This window comes from Entelurus aequoreus, linkage group LG01 (assembly GCF_033978785.1).
Source record: "Entelurus aequoreus isolate RoL-2023_Sb linkage group LG01, RoL_Eaeq_v1.1, whole genome shotgun sequence".
In the NCBI taxonomy this organism is placed as follows: domain Eukaryota; kingdom Metazoa; phylum Chordata; class Actinopteri; order Syngnathiformes; family Syngnathidae; genus Entelurus; species Entelurus aequoreus.
In genome coordinates, this window is record NC_084731.1 from 86,815,309 (window position 1) to 86,830,980 (window position 15,672).

At 37.6% G+C, this 15,672-nt stretch overlaps 1 protein-coding gene across 8 annotated transcripts in view; it reads right to left on the minus strand.

The window, feature by feature from the left end:
• The window catches only part of mbnl2 (muscleblind-like splicing regulator 2), a 92,979-nt gene that overhangs the window by 29,936 nt on the left and 47,371 nt on the right, over positions 1–15,672 (minus strand). For all 8 annotated transcript variants that reach the window (XR_009827438.1, XM_062060096.1, XM_062060083.1 and 5 more), the window contains exons 3-5: positions 3,469–3,633; positions 3,082–3,282; positions 725–985 (exon numbers count right to left, since the gene is read on the minus strand). Coding sequence is in view for 7 of the 8 variants with exons in the window: in XM_062060096.1 (XP_061916080.1) it covers positions 725–985; positions 3,082–3,282; positions 3,469–3,633 (627 nt within the window). In the remaining variant the exon portion in view is untranslated. The remainder of the gene's footprint in view (positions 1–724; positions 986–3,081; positions 3,283–3,468; positions 3,634–15,672) is intronic.

Below are 15,672 nucleotides of genomic sequence, written 5' to 3' on the forward strand. Positions count from 1 at the left end.
AGGAAACGACGAAGCAGATCATCAGTCGATCATGTCAACTATAAGTAGTTTGTCTGCGTTAGCGCTTATAATAACAATATCACTAATACTTGGTTATTATTCAAGTCACGAAATGTAAATGGAGTATTGTTGGCGCTTTTTGGATGTTTTTTTATTGGGTTTTATGGACGGAATAGAGGACTTCCTGTTGGCTACCCTGTAAGCGGACTTTTATCTATGCTTATTTACGAGTTACAATGCATTAAAAAAAATACATCCGTCGTCATGTTTTTCATAATGATTGTGAACAATGGGCAAAAGTCCCAAAAAAGTGCAGTTTTCCCTTTAAGACCACACTGTTAGGTTAGTACACTCATATTAAAGTTGATGCTCGATAAGAGAATCGATAAAAGAACCGAATTGTTAAGCAGAATTGAAAATGGAATCAAAAAATGTTTAAATCAATTCCCATCCATAACGCTAACATTTGTGAAAATCCATTTTGTATATTTTTATTTTATTATAATGCAAACTGAATCCGTCCTACGCTTTTCTGCTGGATTAGATTTCAAAACGACTAGTGAAAAAGTGAATTTAAACAACAAATATAGTGTTGGACTGTTGCACAGTATTGTATACAGGTATTATATATTTTAATCTTGCAAATTAAAAGATACGCTCTATTATAGGTGCTACAAATTGTCAACAATATTGTATATAGGCCAATGTAGTGTTATGCTCTCACCATCGCAGCTGTCGTGGCGGCGGCTTGTGCGGCGACTGCTGTCTGGTTGGCCTGGTGTTGGGCAGCCTTGATTTTGGCCTGCAAGTGCCCCGGTGGGTGGAAGTACTTGCACTTCTCGCGGGAGCAACGACTCTTGATATAGTCCATGCAGACGGTGACTGTGTTGTCACTGGTGTCGATCATGGGGCTGTCGCTTGGGTGGGCGAAGCGGCAGTCGGTCTCGCCACGGGCGCAGTTGCCCCGCTGGAATTCACGACAAACCTGCAATCGAACACAGATGGAAAGACACAAGGAATGACAGAACAGAACAAAGGGTAAATACATTATATCTGATTTATGCAGGCATAATGTGTTTTAAATGTACTAGATGCCTTGCATAGAAAGACATGTGTTTGCCTTATTATTTTGCTTTAAATTGCAAGAACAGAAACTATACATAAAACATAATGACCGGGTTGAGGCCTGACTATTGTATAATCACAGGGGATATTCTTTTCACGCAAACTCTGGCATCCGTTACACACAATCGAGCAGACTCACAAATACACACATGCAGGTCATCTGCACAGATCCACGCGCAGCATGTTCACGCACGCTCTGTGTGGGAGTGCATACGTGTCTCTGAGGGATGCTGTTTCATTAGTGAGCTTCATTCAGTTGCTAAGTGATAGCACTTGTGAAGACAAACACACCTATGCATCACCTCCAGCTCTTGTGGAGATAACAATTGTTTATCTTTATAAATTTAGAGGAGGTACAGTAAAACACTCCCCTTCGTTTCATAATTAACAAGATCTTCTCATTCAGCGTTGCATGCTGGAGCGTTGGTGTAATCTCATAACCTTCACATTTTAAATACATTATATTTTAGAAACAAGGTCAAATAATTAAATAAGAAAGATGACTTACTGAAGATCTGTAACATCTGCCTGACGGCAATGCAGGCATTTGATTAGGCTGACTGTGTTTAAATTAATCACAGATGTTTCTCTACTTAATAAATAATTATAATAATATTGTATAATATCATATAAAAAATTGCTGTTGGTGTTAAAACAACTATATACAGACTGGACTATAATCAATATGTGTGCAAAGTTTCTGTAAACAATCCCCATCATCCACAACATAAGGACCCGCATAATCTAATGAGATCCCACGCCTTATCGAGACATAGGACATGATAGGTTTATACATATTCAGGTCCTATTTCTCTCCCTGCCCTAATGTAGGTCATGTGCATACCTGTCAACATTTGCATTTCAAAATATAGGACATTTCCAGGGACATTTTTTCCCCCCCCGTTAAATAATAAAAGAAAATGCATGCATGCCCTAACTTGGGCCCGATATCATGTCCTTTGTAACACTAACAAGTGAGCTATCCACAGACAAATACATAGGTTCCAGGTGAAGACCCCCTTTTTATTGCATATATGAAGAAAAAAACACAGTTCCGGGCTCCTTTATGGCGCTGAGAGACATTTTTTATGCTGGCTCACGTAATTTTTTCCTTGATTTAAAAAATCTTACAAAAAGGATCAGAGTCTGTAACCTGCCTGTTTGATCTTCTTTAGGTTAGGTTCTTTAAAATATTTAGACAAGGTTTAACATTTTTGGAAGTGATGGCTCCTCGGTTTTTTTCATCTCTTGCGTTGTTGATATGATTGAATTGTACTGGTTGTATTGAACTGAAAGGTTTAAGTTGAGCCGACCTGATCATACTGGTGAGGATTTTCTTTTTCATCAAAGGCAAAAACAATCAAAAATAGGGAAAAGTTTGGCCGGGAAGACGCTGGGAAAGAAGAACAAAAACTGGATTTACCATTTGAAATGGGTGTGGCCTTTTCCCCCTTTCTTCGTTATTCAGTCAAATTCTTGCGCGTGTTGCAAAGATAAGCTGGTACAAAAAGGAAGGAATACTGTGGTGTATGGCTGGACTATTTGTAACTTATGACTAATTTGCCTTATTGGCTTGGTTGACATTGGATTTGTTCTAACCGACCACCATTGTACTGACCTAATATGATTTTTTTGCTGTCATTTGTACTGTTGAGTGCACACTCTTGTCCCTGATAAGTACTTACTGTATGAGAGTACTACATGAGAGTGGAAATATTAGAAACAGCAGCAGTGCAGTTCTACACTACTGTACAACGTGTGTCAACCTAATCATAAACCTTTTTAAAAGCAAAATGGTTTTACAGCAGTCATGTGTGGTTGGGCAGTACATACTCCATGGTATCTTCTTGTTTGCCATGAATTTTCAACCATAGTCAAAAAGCAGTGTGACTGCACCGCTATTGTTTTGATCAAGCCTGTCCCTTCTAAAAGGTAAGGAATGTCGGGATGGGTCACCTCCAGCTTGTCTGTTCGCAGCAGTTTCTGGTTGGCAGAGGAGCTTGTAGACATCGACACAGGAGGACTGCCTGGGACGATCACTGGGGTGCTGGGCAAGATGTCTGTGGGCACCAGGCCCATGCTGTGCGACATGGGAGTCAGGTATGGTGTGTAGCTCAAACCCGCGCTGGAGCCCAGGGCTTGACTAACTGGAAAGGTCTGCAACAAAGGAAAGACAGTTTCTCGACTTACACGTCTCCTGATGGACAGTGTTATAGTTTAGAATGTGAGAGACAGTCATGAAACATATGGTCAACATGTAAGGAAGTTAGAATAGTTAAATGAGATCTGAGAGACAATTGAAAAGCTGAGCAGGAAGTACGATATTTTGTAAGTAGCACTGACCACCGGTTGCATGGTGGTGCCAGGAATCATAAACTGCATCTGATGAGCCAACATGGCGGCTGCTGTCTTCTGCTGGATCAGGTTATTACGCCCGTTGATCTCTAGTTGGGTCTTCAGGTGGGCAGGCGGGTGTAGGTACTTGCAGTTCTCCCGTGTGCAGCGGCCCTGAGAAGAACAAACAAAACAAAGGAGGTCACATACAGTAGCTTTTAAAAGTGGGTCTGAACTTCACTGACACCTTTGTGGTTGCAATCTGGGCATACTGAAAAGGGAAGACTTGAGCAGAAACTCAAACCATGCAGCTTTTTAAAAAGATAAACAGGCTCATGTTTCTTGTGGAAGATGCAAATGCAGCATGGGTGTGGTCATGACGACAGAGTCCCTTGTGGATGAAGGCAATTTACCTGCCGGCCATGCCTAATGGCAAACATAATAATCCAAAATGAATCCTCTGTTCAGTGCACACTGTGAGGAGAGATAAAGGAGCATAGGAGGTCAGGAGGGAGCAAATGGAAAGTGAAAGGGATGAGAGAGGATGTCAGAGGGACACAACAGAGCAGAGAGGAGAGATTGTAACATGCTGGCCATGACATGGCACATTGTGCAGAGGGTGTGGCCAAGTAAAGTGTGGTGGGAATCATAAACGACTGTGATAGCTAAGAGGCTGCTCCTGCTTCATTGTCTGTTATTGTAGGAAAAGCACAGTCTGTTTTAAATAATACCGTGAGAGACGCAGTGTTGTTTCACACCGCTGAACATGGCAACAACAATAATAAAATATTGCTAATTGAATGGTCAAAGAAAAACTTAATGTTGTGATGAAACTGTCAATGAAGTAGGCAAGAAAACAACTTTAATGTGTATTTTTAGGAAATGAAATAAACATAAAACATCCCATGAGATACAGCATGATGAATGTTTGACAGATTGTTTACATACATGCTTTCAGCCATGCTGGATTGTAGGCAGGAGAACAGAAGAATTTTAATCAAACAGGACTTAAGGTATAAGCTCATGACTTCCTATGTAAACAACCAATAATCTTCATATGATTGATAAAACTAATAAAACCAGTCTATTCTTGTAAAATATTAAAGACACCCCAAAGCACATCAAACACTCAACTGGCACTGTTGCAATTGTATTTCTTCCAAGCAATTTGAGAAAGAGAAAAGAAGAAAACAAATGATTTTTGCATGTCTTAAACATGGTACACACTAGGGATGTAACTATATGGACATTTTATATCATGGTTATTGTGACCAAATTTATCACGAATATTATTACTATCACAATATTGTTGAATCTACACAAAACGTACTTATACACACAATAAAAATCTAATAACCAAGTTTTAACAAATCCAATACCACTTAGTACCATTAAGACCCGAAGGCAAATATTATTTAAATCTGAAGGTTTTTTTAATCTGTAACAGACTGCTCACATTAGGATTAAAAAATAGTGTGTGTGTGTAATGTGCAACTGTATATCAAAACAGCCCATCACACACATAATGATTCCGTACCACCACTGAGCCAGACTCCTCCAAGGCCCAAATCTTGTGTGAATTAATGTGATCCAACACAATCGAAGAAGAAGAAACATAGCAACTAAGGCTGTGAATCTTTGGGCACCACACTATTCGATCTGATTCGATTCTTAGGGGTAATGATTTGATTCAGAGTTGATTCTTGATTTAAAACGATTCTCGATTCATATTTATAATTATCAAATCAATAAATGTTATTAACATTGGGTGCCAGTTTTATGATTAACAATATTCTTCCATAAAATAGATTAACAGCTATGATAAATGTCACGACTGGGCGCATTCATCTGGGCGCACCTCCAAGAGCGCGCCGGCGCGCGCCACTCCAGCTGCAATAAGCGGCTGCATTCAATCGGATCAATCAGCTCTCTACACACCTGTCGCTGATAAGCTTCCTCGCCTTCTTAAGCCAGTGCAAACCTGCGTTCCGGGCCAGAACGTAGTTTCCTGTTTCGTACAGTAAGCCAAACTCGTATCAAGCTCTATGATCTCTCTCACTGTGTTTTCTCCCCTGCCGTGTTCATTTTGTCTCGTGTCCCTTGTCGTTCCAGCAGCATTTCCTCCGTTCCCGCGTTACAAGCTGTGTCTCGTCTCCCCATATCCCCCCTGGTTCCCTGGCTGCCTTTTGGCTCTCTACCTATCGCCTGGACACAGACTTTGACGCCTCTCTCCTGCCCTCGACCTCACGCTTGCTCACGGACCTTGTCTTGCCCTCTTGGGCTTCTGCACCTCGCTCAACACTCCCGGTAACACACTACAGCTAATCTCTACACATAGTCGTACACCACACACACATTTGGATGAGTTTAAACATATTGTGTATATATATAAATAAACCAAAGCTAAATCGACGTACCTGTGTCTGTGCCGTCTTCTTCCCCTGTACACGTAACAATAAAATTCTACCTAAACATTTAATAAAGTCAAATACAAAGATAGGAAAAGGGGAGGATCCAACACTTCTCTTTTCCAAAGTAAGTATGTAATGCATACTTGCCAACCCTCCCGTTTTTAGCGGGAGACTCCCGGTATTCAGCGCTTCTCCCGATAACCTCCCGGCAGAAATTTTCTCCCGACAAACTCCCGGTATTCAGCCGGAGCTGGAGGCCACGCCCCCTCCAGCTCAATGCGGACCTGAGTGGGGACAGCCTGTTCTCACGTCTGCTTTCCCACAATATAAACAGCTTGCCTGCCCAATGATGTCATAACATCTACGGCTTTTAGAGAGTAGAGTGCACAACTGCGCACACAACAAGGAGACGAAGCAGAAGAACGAGGAAGTTACAGACATGGCGACGCCGTCGACGAGCAAGATGAAGAAATACGTTTGCAAGTTCCAAAACGGATGGAAACAAGATTTTCAGTTCATCCAGGACAGTTCAAAGGGGAAGGGGTATGTAATTATGTTGCCTGTACATTTTGTTGAACAGACTTCTCCATTGAACACGGTGGCCGAGTCATGAACGGAGGAGAAGTTAAACAGGACAATACTGCCATCTACTGGATAGCCCCCGGAACACTGCAATTCAAGTATTTATTTTATTTATATGTATAATAAAATAAATATATATACATATATATATATATATATAGCTAGAATTCACTGAAAGTCAAGTATTTCATATATATATATATATATATATATATATATATATATATATATATATATATATATATATATATATATATATATATATATATATATATATATATATATATATATATATATATATATATATATATATATATATATGAAATACTTGAGTTGGTGAATTCTAGCTGTAAATATACTCCCCTATTAACCTCGCCCCCCCCCCACCCCCCACCTCCCGGTATCGGAGGTCTCAAGGTTGGCAAGTATGATGTAATGTCTGAGTGGCTGGATGGGACAGGTTAAAAATAAAATATATATATATATATATATATATATATATATATATATATATATATATATATATATATATATATATATATATATATATATATATATATATATATATATATATATATATATATATATATATACATACAGTATATATATATATATATATATATATATATATATATATATATATATATATATATATATATATATATATATATATATATATATATATATATACAGTATATATATATATATATATATATATATATATATATATATATATATATATATATATATATATATATATATATATATATATATATATATATATATATATATATATATATATATATATATATATATATATTTATTTTCGTTTTTTATGAATTGTTTAGAAAGGTTCCAAATAAGAATTCCAAAACATTTTGAAAATAGAAATAGACATACGAGTGAAGGGAATGATAATCTTTGAAATACTTTTGACAGAAAAATCCCTAATTAAAAAAAAAAAAGGCTGTGAAAAAAATAACACGTAAGGATTGATCATGGACTTTATAACCTACTAAGTGGGCAATAAGTGAGAAGCTTCTCAACAAAGTAGCCCCAATATTTTTTTCAGCTTCTTAATGAACAACTTTCCGTACCACCACACAATTTACAAAGTGATGACTCTGGCGGCATTTGTCAGTTTTTCCGACAGACATGAAGATTGTCGGCCCAGACCTGTTTTGAAGCCACTTATCGGGACAAATTCACTCTTAACACACCTCAGACCACAGCACAATCTTATAAGACACTATTCCTTTACCATCTTTGGTCGAAATTGGGATAAAAACAGCCCGATTTTCTTTACACATGTTTACCCAGCTTAAGACAACAGCAACATTGAGAGAGAGCTGCAATGTTTCCGTAATGATGAGCGACTAGGGCTGACTGACCTCTATGCCCTGCAGCGAGTCTCTCCAATCCCCTCCTTTATGCTTCACATGAGCCAACTCACACCTGCCCACACATATGCATATTAAATCCCTGGATCACAACAAGCATCGCCCACGCACACCAACACTGCCATGCTCGAGGACATGCACGCAAACACGGCGGCCATGTACAGCCTGGAGGAATAATGTTTGCACTGAACCTCACAACCAAGTGTCAAAACTAATTGTAAGCCACTGTAGACACTTGAGTGTGTTTGTGTGTCTTCTGCAACCAGAGGCATGTAGGTAGGTGCTATAATGCACAATAGTATACAGTACATGCCAAGGTCTGGATAGCATCCAAAATGAAGTCTGCAAGGGTAGCACGGCATCAGCATCACAACCTACAGAGGTCATAAATACACACTCAAACTGCAGACCCACACTCCTTACAATGTTCATTTTGTGGATTTAAGTGATGTAATTTTCTCCTTGGTGCCATATGCAGCTCACTGCCTGTGAATGACATATGCTTCTTTCAACGGCTTAATATTTTTCATTTTCCAATGTAAAATGATGAGGTAAATGGTGGCTAAGATCTTTGGGCAATGCTTTATAATGTGCAGCCCTTGGACCTCAGCTGCTATTATCTTGTCAAACTACTGAAAGTCTTGAGTTTGAGTTTGAGTTTTGAGTTTATTTCGAACATGCAAGCATACAACATGATACATCACAATTTCCAGTTTCTCTTTTTAACATGTTCGAAAAGGAGTAGGAAGAAGCAGAGCTTATTTAATCCTACCCCTTTTCTTTACATAACAGTTGCTAAAACTTTTTGTTCACAATTTATTCACAATAAACTCCATAAGTAATCACAATAAAATAAATAAATAAATAATAGTAATAATTTAATAATAATAATTGGTGAAGTAAGTCATATTTCATATGATGAGATAAGTAAGACTACTTTAAGAATGAATGAATGGATGGATGAAATAAATTGAGAATGTTTGTCATGGTCTCTGCTGGAGCTGTTGTCCCCGCGACCCGATTCCGGATAAGCGGTTGAAGATGGATGGATGGATGGATGGATGTCATGGTTCTTCTTTGTACTTTGTAAACACTTTAAGTTTGAAGAGTTTCTTGAAGTGGATCATATTAGTACATAGTTTGATTGCTTTGCTTAATCCATTCCATAATTTAATTCCACATACTGATATACTGAAGGTCTTAAGTGTTGTATGTGCATACAAATGTTTTAAATTACGTTTTTCTCTAAGATTATATTTCTCCTCTTTTTTTTGAGAAGAATTGTTATATATTCTTGGGTAGCAGGTTATAGTTTGCTTTGTGCATAATTTTAGCTGTTTGCAAATTCACTATGTCATGGAATTTCAGTATTTTTGATTCAATAAATAAAGGGTTTGTATGTTATCTATATCCAACATTATGTATTATTCTAACTGATCTTTTTTGTAACACCGTTAGTGAATGAAGTGTAAGTAAGTCTTTCTCACATAAGGACTCAAGCTTTTTCTGTGCAATGGGCTTAGCTTTTGCGTGAATTTGGTTGAATTAATTTGTGCTTTTGGACACATTTATATTAATTATTAAATAAATATAGTAAATTCTGGAATATAAGATGCTACTTTTTTCCAAGGCTTTGAGCCCTGTGGCTTAAAAAACGGTGCGGCTAATTTATGGATTTTTTCTTTGCTGATGGTCATAATGTAAATACATTTTTTAAAAAACAAACAAACAAACAAACACACTGAATATGTGTGTTATTGTTTGTGGTATGGCCCCATCTTTTGGGCAAATGTTCTCACTGCAGTTGCTGCATTGCCCTTCTCTTTAGACTGGGCTATGAACCGGAAGTAAATTTGGCGTTCTGTCTTCTAGCCGTCCATAGCGTTTTTACTCGTATGGATTCTTCATTAATCATTCCAAGCAATGTTTCTAAGTTTTACAATATAATTAAAACAATTCTTACTTACTAAACCATCTCATGTCTGATGTCTGTAGGAGTGTTTTCATGCATATTTGTACATGCTATAGTAATGTAATAAAGCTAGCATCATTAGCATTAGCTAATATGCTAACACGTTTACGAATGCCTTTGTTAGTATTATTAACTTACAATGGTATTCTTTTTGTACGGTTCCAGTTTTGTAAATTCACCAAAACGTCACCGTGGACCTATTGAGTCTGTTTAGCTGATTGCCGAATTAGTTTCCGCAGCTAGTGGGTCCTTGACGATGACTTCTGTTTTGTTTGATCAGCCGTTTTATTGCCGTGTTACAGACACCACTTGGAAAACATTAGGGCAGGGGTCACCAACCTTTTTGAAACCAAGGGCTACTTCTTGGGTACTGATTAATGCGAAGGGCTACCAGTTAGATACACACTTAAATAAATTGCCAGAAGTAGCCAATTTGCTCAATTTACCTTTAACTCTGTTATTATTAATAATTAATGATATTTATCTTTGTGGAAACACTGATCATCTTAATGATTTCTCACAATAAATATATATAGAAACAGATAATTATCAATATGCAACACTTTATTTTTATATTTTCTCTAAGTGCACATTTTTCAAATTGAACATTTTCAAATGATCACTTCTAAGACAGTCTTGTGAAATCACAATATCCCATTTTAACTAGCTAGCCACTAACATTTTTTAACAAATCATGAATTACTTTGCACCATGTTTGTACAAATAATAACTCATGTAAAATACAAAAGTAAACTCTCAAATTTTTAAATCATGTCACACTTTGAACTGGACACCAAATCTGTTATCTGTTTCTTGTCAGTTAGTGGGAAGCCTGGCATTGCATGCTGTTAACTAGTGTGTTGTACTCTGGTGTGTAACTTGACACTGCAACTCTGAGTGAAGTGAAGTGAAGTGAATTACATTTATATAGCGCTTTTTCTCAAGTGACTCAAAGCGCTTTACATAGTGAAACCCAATATCTAAGTTACATTCAAACCAGTGTGGGTGGCACTGGGAGCAGGTGGGTAAAGTGTCTTGCCCAAGGACACAACGGCAGTGACTAGGATGGCGGAAGCGGGGATCGAACCTGCAACCCTCAAGTTGCTGGCACGGCCGCTCTACCAACCGAGCTATACCGCCCCAAGTTGAGTCTTGCAGATGTGCATCAGTGAGGCGTGTTCTGTGTTTGTTCTTGATGAAGTTCATGTCAGAAAAGGCTGATTCACAAAGATAAGATTTTTCCTCATTGTTTGCGGAACCTTCTTAATCTTTTGGACATATTTTCACAGCAATCTGGCCTTAAGCTTAATTATGATAAATGTAAAATGTTAAGGATCGGAAATCTAAAGGGAACGTCCTTTCGAATGGAATGCAAAGTGCTTGTTTTGTGGACAGATGGACCAGTTAACATACTTGGTTTTGTTGTCCCAGAAAATCTGGAAGATCTAGGCTCAGTAAATTATGATAATCGACTAAGAAAGCTGGACAAAATTATGCAATTATGGAAAGGGAAATCCCTAACCTTGTATGGTAAAATGTCTATTGCCAACTCATTACTTATTCCTCAATTTATTTATTTGTTTTTGTCATTACCAGCTCCATCACAAAACTTTTTTAAGATTTATGAGCGGAGGGTCTTCGATTTTGTCTGGAACGGCAAACCAGAAAAGATTAAAAGAAAGGTTTTGTACAAAGACTATGAATATGGGGACCTGAAACTTCTCAACCTTGAAGCTATGTGTCTGTCTTTAAAAGCATCAATTGTTCCAAAGATGTATTTAAACATTGAGTGGTACACAAATGTCCTGTTGGACAAAAAACATGTACTGTATCAAAATAAATTGTATCCTTTTTTACAAGTGATCCCCTCCCAGAGAGTCTGCTGGGAAACATGGCGGGGTTCATAAATGAAACAATCCACTCATAGTGGTGTTTTCAATTTTATGTGCCAGAAAAAAGAGACAATATTTTGCAGCAGTTAATATGGATGAACTCTAATATTGTAATAGATGGAAAGCCTTTCTTTTGGAAAAATATGTTTGAAAGAGGAATCATTTTTGTCAATGATATTATCAATGAGAATGGTAAAATTATGAAGTATGATGAATTTAGAGCTATGTATGGTGATGCTTGCTCAAGCTTTTCATTTTATCAACTAACTGGAGTAATTGGGAAAAGATGGAAACGAATAATTAATTATGGAACTACAGAATTATTAGTTTGTAAACCTCTAATAAGAAATTCTAGTTGGCAAAAAGGAACTAAAATAAATAGAAAAATATATAATTTTTATTTGATAAAGAAATCTTTGAAGGCTGCCTCATACAACACAAATGGAAAATGGGAGGACTTTTTTGACTGCCCGTTGCCATGGAATGCCATATTCAAACTAATCTATAAAACCACTATCGATGTGCAAAATCGTTATTTTCAAATTAAAATTATTTATAACTTCTTACCCACAGGGAAAATGTTAAAATTATGGAATATGACAGAGTCAGATGATTGCCGATTTTGTTGTCAGGAGCCTGAATCCACCCTGCATTTGTTTTGGTATTGTCATATTGTGTCTTTGTTTTGGGTGGAAGTTGAAAAAATGTGTTTAAGGATTGGTTTGTTTATGAAGCTTAATGTGGTTTCTGTTATTTTAGGAGAGTTCATTGACAATCATGATTTAGTCAATTTAATTATAGTACTCGGTAAAATGTTTATTTTTAAGGCCAAAAACAGATATTCACTTAGTATTACTTTCTTTAAAACATTTATTCAGTATTTTCTAACTTTAGAAAGTTACATGGTTGAAAACGATGATGATGCCAAAAAACATTTAAAAAAAGATGAGAAGTCCTCAAAGGCTTATTTTGAAAGTATAATTATGTTTATAGATTATATGATATCTGTTGTTGTGTTCCCTAATTTGAGTGACCTGGACATAATCTGGACTGTACATAAATGCTTATTTTGAAAATGTAATTTTGTTTATAAATTATATGCAATCTGTTGTGTTCACTAATTTTTTTCTGTGTACATGAATGAAGGTGTGTGTTGCTGAGTCCGACTTGGACATTATCTGGACTGGGCCTGGTTTAAAAAACCCTTTAAACAAATCTAATTTCATTGACAACCTGGTCTGTTGAAGATAAGGCCCTTTTTTTAAAAATAAAATAAAATAAGATAAATAAATAAAAAACATTTTCTTGGATAAAAAAGAAAGTAAAACAATATAAAAATAATTACATAAAAAATAGTAATTAATGAAAATGTTAGTGGACCAGCAGCCTATACAATCATGTGTGCTTCAGGGACTGTGTCCCTTGCAGATGTGTTGTCTATGTTGTGGGAACCAGAATATTGGTAGCAGAAAGAAATAACCCCTTTTGTGTGAGTGGGTGTGGATGAGTGTGCATTGGGGAGGTTGTTTGGGTTGATGCACTGATTGAAAGTGTATCTTGTGTTTTTTCTAAAAAGATTTAATTTAAAAAAAAAAAAGAAAAATACATTTTTTTTTTTTTTTTTTTAAATTTAAAATTTTTTTTTTTTTTTAAACAGGCCCGCGGGCGACTCATCTTGTCCTTACGGGCGACCTGGTGCCCGCGGGCACCGCGTTGGTGACCCCTGCATTAGGGTATGTAAATAAACATTTAAAAAATATTTCTGTGTAAATAACAAATTTCACGACATATAGATCTGCGGCTTATATATATAGGGAAAAATATATTTTTATTCTATAATTTAGTGGGTGCGGCTTATATACCGTCGCGCTTTATAGTCCATAAAATACGGTACATGTGGTAACTTTCACTATACAAGCCCTCAAGGTAGATTCATTGAAATTCTCACAGACTTGAAATCCTTTATCCAATCTTTTTTGATAAAGTATAGGGATCTATTCCATTGCATAGTTAGATTTTTTGCAGGAAGATTTAAGCCTCTTTTGTACTCAGATAGTTTGTGCGCTGCTTGCTGTACAACAGCCTTCTTGACTTGGTTGACCACCACTGGTTTTCACTTCCGGGAAGAAGTCACGTGACGGAATACAAGCAATTGGCCAATACTCAAAGCTCCAATATCGGTATCAAACTGAATGTGGAAAAACCGGGACACCTTAACTTGAAACTACACAGCATTTCAACATGCCATTCTCCAAGTCATGTCGGCTACAGGCATTTCTATTTTGCCATGAATGATGTACTGTAAGTTTCAAAAGTGGTTTGTCATATTCTGTTCTTAATGTTATACACATTTGCTGGTCAATATAGTAATGTCGTTGATGTGAGACCTGAAATCAGAGTGAACACAGCCCTTAAATGTCTTTTTCTAGAATAAGCCAAAAAAAGGACACACTACACTTGACATTTTAAGTCAGGTGGTGTTCTAAATTGTGTGTTTCTGGCAGACATAGTCACAGTTGTCATCGAGTAACAATACCATGCACCCACGTGTGTAAAATGATGCATTCATCCAAGTGAGGGAGGTGTTAATCACTATTGTGCATTGTAGGAAGACAGTCATCATCCACATCACGCCTATTTAGCATATAAAGTGGAAAAACATATTTGACAAGTATAAAGGGATGGGTAATAGAAGTGGCAATACATAGCAACAGCCTTACTTTTGGATGTGTGTGATTAATACTATCGGTCATCAGCAGGGGGCTCTATTTTCAGACTTACCCACTTGAAGAATCAAGGCACATAATATGAGGTAAGATACATTGCTGCATCTCGTTTAAAAAGTCTGTGCTCATTGTTAAATTTGGGATCAGATCACAATGACTGCAGACCTGTACTTATGTCAGGGGGTGGCTGACACACACAGATGCCCAAACACATACACCCACTTCTGTCTGAACCCACCCACTCGGAGCAGAGCAGGATCTATTCATTGCATCCCGTCTATGAAAAGGATCTTTGAAAGCACCAAGGCTTCTCTGTGATTCGCGCACCAGCCGCCAGTGTGTAGCCATAGTTACGTGATAAAATTATACCTTTCGGTGGGCCTGCTCACATGGCAACCTCTCATTGTAGGCTGTGACGTGCCCAGCGCGTGCCAACTGCTATGATCCAATGGTATTGGCGGTGGTCCTCTAATAAGAGAGTGCTTTCAATCAGATTGGATAATTATATATTTGCTTGACAGGGAAACACCAATGAGGTCAAAGTGAAATTACCACTAGGGAAATGCTGATGAAAAGCAGCTACAGTAAACTCATTAACATATGACACCAATTTTTCCTATTGTGGTTCGTTCCCTTGTTGTAGTTCTTGAAATTGGTGTCACTTAATTATCATTGCCATCTGTCTTTATTTATTTGATATAATGACATGACCTCAGGTACAGGACCAAGATAATCTAAAATGTTCACTAGAATGAGAGCAGTGGATGCCCAATGCTAAAAAGGGCATGACTTCTTACCTGCCCAAAATAACTCAACTCGCCAAGCAACCGTTGCCCTTGGGATAACCATTGTAGGGGAGAACATGCTTTGGGTTTTTCCTGAGATGCATGCCAAATGGCCCGCGCAGAGTTGGCATCCCCAATCTGGACTTTATCCTGACATCTTCATCAGTGGCACAACCCCCCACACCTCTTCCATCAGCCTGTATGAATAGTCAGAGTGGTGAGTGCTGTGTATCTGTGGGTGGCACAGACACAGAGGGCCAGTCTTCTACCAAGTCTGCAGAATAGCGCTTCAGTTGTGGGCCCCTCCCTTTAGCACTGTAACATTTGCATTTTGCCCTCAAAGACAGCTCTATCCTCTGGCCTGCTACACAGGGTGCTTGCTTGCCTACAGGTTGAAAATGGCCTTGTAAAGGCAACTGTAAATGGGTCTTTATGCTACACTGTG